Source organism: Miscanthus floridulus, unplaced genomic scaffold (assembly GCF_019320115.1).
Source record: "Miscanthus floridulus cultivar M001 unplaced genomic scaffold, ASM1932011v1 os_1481_1_2, whole genome shotgun sequence".
NCBI lineage: Eukaryota > Viridiplantae > Streptophyta > Magnoliopsida > Poales > Poaceae > Miscanthus > Miscanthus floridulus.
In genome coordinates, this window is record NW_027097746.1 from 8,473 (window position 1) to 12,874 (window position 4,402).

The window sequence follows — 4,402 nt, forward strand, 5'->3', positions numbered from 1 at the left end:
GATGTTGTAGCCTTCTATCATCATCGTACTCCCTCTGTCCTTCCTAAAATATAAAGGATTCAGTTTTGTCCTTAGTCAAACTAGTAGTAACTTTGATCAAGTTTATAAAAAAATAAAAATACATAGAACTTCGAATTAGCTTACTTGAATACATTATAAAGTATATTTTTGTAATATACCTCTTTGATATGATAGACGTTGGCATTCTTCTCGATAGATTTGGTCAAATTTAACATAGTTTGACTTATGACAAACTTGGGTTCCTTGTATTTCAGAGCTGAAAGGAGTACCTTCTGAACAATAATAGCAACTGATCTAGGGCATATTATTATAGATGCAAAATGCTCGCATACTCGCGCGCATACTTACTTTTGTGAAATGCAAGTTCTAATTCATAAACGTTTCTGAGAGACTGGACAGGTAGGTTTGAGATTGAAAAAGCTAAACTCGCTTATATACCCCTAAAACAAGTTTTTTTTTTTTACCATCAAGCTATCGTTCTGAATCCGATTGTGGCTATCAAGCTCCAATGGCCATTAAACTGTTAAACTAGACACAACTTTAGTCCTCAACTAGTCCTAAAAGTGGTTTTGCCTATATATGTATTTTTTAAAAATAATAAAAATATGATTAAATCTCTAAAACTTATAACTTATTTATTTTAAATAAAATAGAAAAGTCATACCATTTTTTTCTAAAAATAATATCTTTTGGTGGTTAATTTAGAGCTATTTGGACGATACTTGTTCCGTTGTTAGTGTTTTATTTCTCGTAATCATGATCATTATTTATTTAATATAATATAATTATACATATTTAGTCAGACTCTAATAGGAGTCAGCAAGTTCCACAGCAAGGAAGCTAATTGGGCAACCAGGTTGCTTAGACTCTGGCATATTCTTGAGTGAATGCTAAGATTCTATAAGTGGCCTATCATGTTTCTGTTGGGAGTCGTGATCCTTTGTCGCATGCCAAAATGGCTAAAGACTATACTCCCTCCGTAAAAAAAAACGTAATTCCAGCTTTGAACCTGGAGCCCTGGACAAGCCCTTGTCCAGGTTTAAAGCTAGAATTGTATTTTTTTATGGAGGGAGTAGAATTAAGTCAAAAATTGTACTCACTAGATAGATCAAATCAATACTACATCTATGTAGTAAAGATGACAACAATCCAACTACACAAAGATGCACAGGGCTCCTATAGTTTTATGCCTCCTATGCATGTGAATGGAACTAATATTTATTGCCAAATGGAGACTATCATTATTTGTTTTCACCTAGATTGAGGATCCAATTGGACTTTAAAAACTCCCAGCCACTTTTACAAAATGTTGGAAGGAACAACAACAATAACCATCATCCACTTGCATTGCAAAAAAGTTATAAAAAATAGAAATATCTTGCAGGCATATGCATTTTGATTTTGCATGCCCACCAGCACTCATAATAATAAGTAGGTAATAAAGTATAAGCTAAGCTATCAAGTAAAAAGTTGTGCCAAATCTACTCGGTTAATTCTACTTAGGTCTTATTTATGGCTAATTACTCAAAGCCTATTTGGATCGACTATGGCTAATTGTTTGTCATAGCTAAAACTTAGCTGACTATCAGCCTGTTTATATTTGTATTCTTGGTAAAAATTTGCATACATCTTTAGCAATGAACTATTAGCTTAGCTTTTGTTAGTTAGTTGTGTTTGACTAAAAGACCAAAAAATAGCGACTAAAAATCGTTAGCTCTTCTGCTTGAATAGACCAGAGCTAGTTTTTAGCTACAATTTGTTAGGCCGTGGGATCAAAATATCAAATAGACCTTAATCTAGCTTTTGAGAGTAGTAGAACCATGCAGTAAGCAGTGAATGGAGGCAAAACAACAGAAGCCCAAAACCAGGTGGCCAACTTGGCTTGGCCCTCATCTCATCTCCTCTCTTCCCCAAACAAGATCTCGCCTCTCCCTGTCATGGCGGATAATTTAATCTCACCACCCCTCCTGCTCTGTTTTATTATCATATTGCTTCCTCCTCGCTGCACCCATCCCGCCATGTCCTCTCCCCTATCTCTCTCCAGCCTCCTTTCTTTCAACCTTTGACGCTGTAGCTTGAGAGCAAGCTTAGTGCCTACTAGATTCTCCCCCTCCTGAGCGGCTGAGCGCTGGTCTCCCATAGGCTCGCCATGCAGGTACGCTGCGACGTCTGCGGCGCCGCGCCGGCCGCCGTGCTCTGCTGCGCCGACGAGGCCGCGCTCTGCTCCGCCTGCGACCGCCGCGTCCACCGCGCCAACAAGCTCGCCCACAAGCACCGCCGCATCCCGCTCCTCCAGCCCGCCTCCGGCAACGACGACTCCGACGCTGCCGCCAACGCCGCCGCGCCGCTCTGCGACGTCTGCAAGGTGAGGTGTCCGGTGCATGCTTCGGCCGGAGAGGGAGAGGATTGGATTCGGATTTCGGAGCTGCTGCTGCTGCTGACATGGTTGGTGCGCCTTGCAGGAGCGGAGGGGCCTCGTGTTCTGCGTGGAGGACCGCGCCATCCTGTGCCCCGACTGCGACGACCCCATCCACAGCGCCAACGACCTCACCGCCAAGCACACCCGCTTCCTCCTCGTCGGGGCCAAGCTCTCCGCCGCGCTCGTCGACCAGGTGCCCCCCTCCCCTGACGACGACGACGACTGCGGCCGCGGCAACGGCGCCGCCTGCGAGCCCGACGCTGTGCCCGCCATCGGCGCGCAGGGCCCCTGCGCGGCCAAGGCCTCGGCTCTTGAGTCCGGTGGCGGCGGCGGTAGCAGCATCTCGGACTACCTCACCAACATCTGCCCCGGCTGGCGCGTCGACGACCTCCTCTTCGACGACCCCGCGTTCTCAGCGGCATCGGTACGTGCCCGGCCGTCCTCGCCGCGCTCTGTTCTATTCTATCCGCAGCTGGATCACGCTAGCTAACAGATCGACCTCGCGGTGGTTCGTTCTTGGAAGCAGAAGGCCGGCTACAACGACGACGGCCACGAGCAGGTGCCGTCCCTGGACGCCGACCTCTTCGACGTGGTGGCCGGCGGCCGGCCCGGGAAGCGCGGCGGCGCGTGGTCCGGTGCCGGAGCGCTGGGCTTCGACAAGGTGCCGGCGGCCTCCGTCGTGGTCGTCCCGACGCAGGGGAGCGTGAGGGCGAGCAACTGGAACTCCGACAGCGACAGCGACGTGTTCGCGGTGCCGGAGTTCCCGCAGCCGCCGCCGGCCAAGAGGGCGCGGCCGCCGCCCCCGCCGACGTTCTGGTGCTTTTGAGCTGCATCGGTCCGGTCTGGTCCGGCCGGCCTATACTGTGTACTTGCCGTAACTTCTGTGACCAGTGCGTGCGTGTGTGAGCTTCTTGCTGTTGTTACTGCATATATAGTTACCACTACTAGTAGCTAGCTGTGTTCAATCCACTGTTCACTTAAACGGACGTTTAATCCGTTTACCCAACGTTTAGATGCTACACGGTGGTACACTGTTTTTGTTTAATCGGTTGTTTTGACCGTTTAAACGGACGTTTTTTCTATTTAAACATCCGTTTTGTTTAAATAATGGGCTAAATGGTAGGTGACCGACTGTTTACCGTTTAGCGTTTAGGATAACCCTGGTTCAATCCATGTTAATTAAGTTTACTACAGTTTATGTCATGGCTTAATCATGAGGTAATGTCGTTATTACCGAAAACTTTTGTTGTGTCATGTATGTGTGCCACCTCCTATCTTTTTAGAAAACAGAATATATTAATATCCCAGCTTGTGCGACCTCCTTGATCTTGAGGTGGCAAAAAGCTTTGAATCACCAATCTCAAGTTGACTTTGATATGAACCTCGTCAACAAGCTAATTTTGATTGCATAGTGTGCCTGTCTTGGAAGATCGATCGCTGCACAAGCTAATTTTTTAGTAGTAATATGATAGCTGCAACTGCATTACCTGATCCTGATTGACATGAGAACACTGCTCCCTCCCATACTAATACTATCCTGATAGAAATAGAAAACCAAATCGTATAGATTTCCGAGCACGCAGGGAGCTGGATTGAGAGATTCTTTTCTTGTTGGTTGAACACAAATCAGGGGGCAGAGTAAGGCCACTTTAAATGTCAAGCAGATTGTAAGAATGGGTCGATTTGATCCAAATAGGCCACTTTAAATAGTTGGGTTGTTTGAATCCCTAGATTATAAGATGTTTAATTTGGTTGGTTTAGTAAAATCAAAATAGTAGTCCGTTGAATCGAATAGGTACGACTGGTTGTTGTATTAGTTTTAGCCTGCATTAGTCTTATATAGTACATCCAAAACTACCAGTCATGTTCGTTTCGGCTGAAACGATCGTGGATTATAAGTCAGAAGTACTGCTGGCTGGTTTGGTGTGAAAGAAAAATACTGTTGCAGCTTATAATCTATGA

General features: G+C 45.7%; 1 protein-coding gene across 1 annotated transcript; it reads left to right on the top strand.

Annotated features, from left to right (window-relative positions):
• The first annotated feature begins 1,729 nt into the window (after positions 1 to 1,729).
• On the top strand, positions 1,730 to 3,422 carry LOC136534088 (B-box zinc finger protein 20-like). The gene is made up of 3 exons (XM_066526565.1): positions 1,730 to 2,386; positions 2,484 to 2,864; positions 2,967 to 3,422. Exons 1-3 carry the CDS (start codon positions 2,171 to 2,173, stop codon positions 3,264 to 3,266), a joined length of 897 nt encoding a protein of 298 aa, XP_066382662.1. The 5' UTR covers positions 1,730 to 2,170; the 3' UTR covers positions 3,267 to 3,422.
• Positions 3,423 to 4,402: the final 980 nt, after the last annotated feature.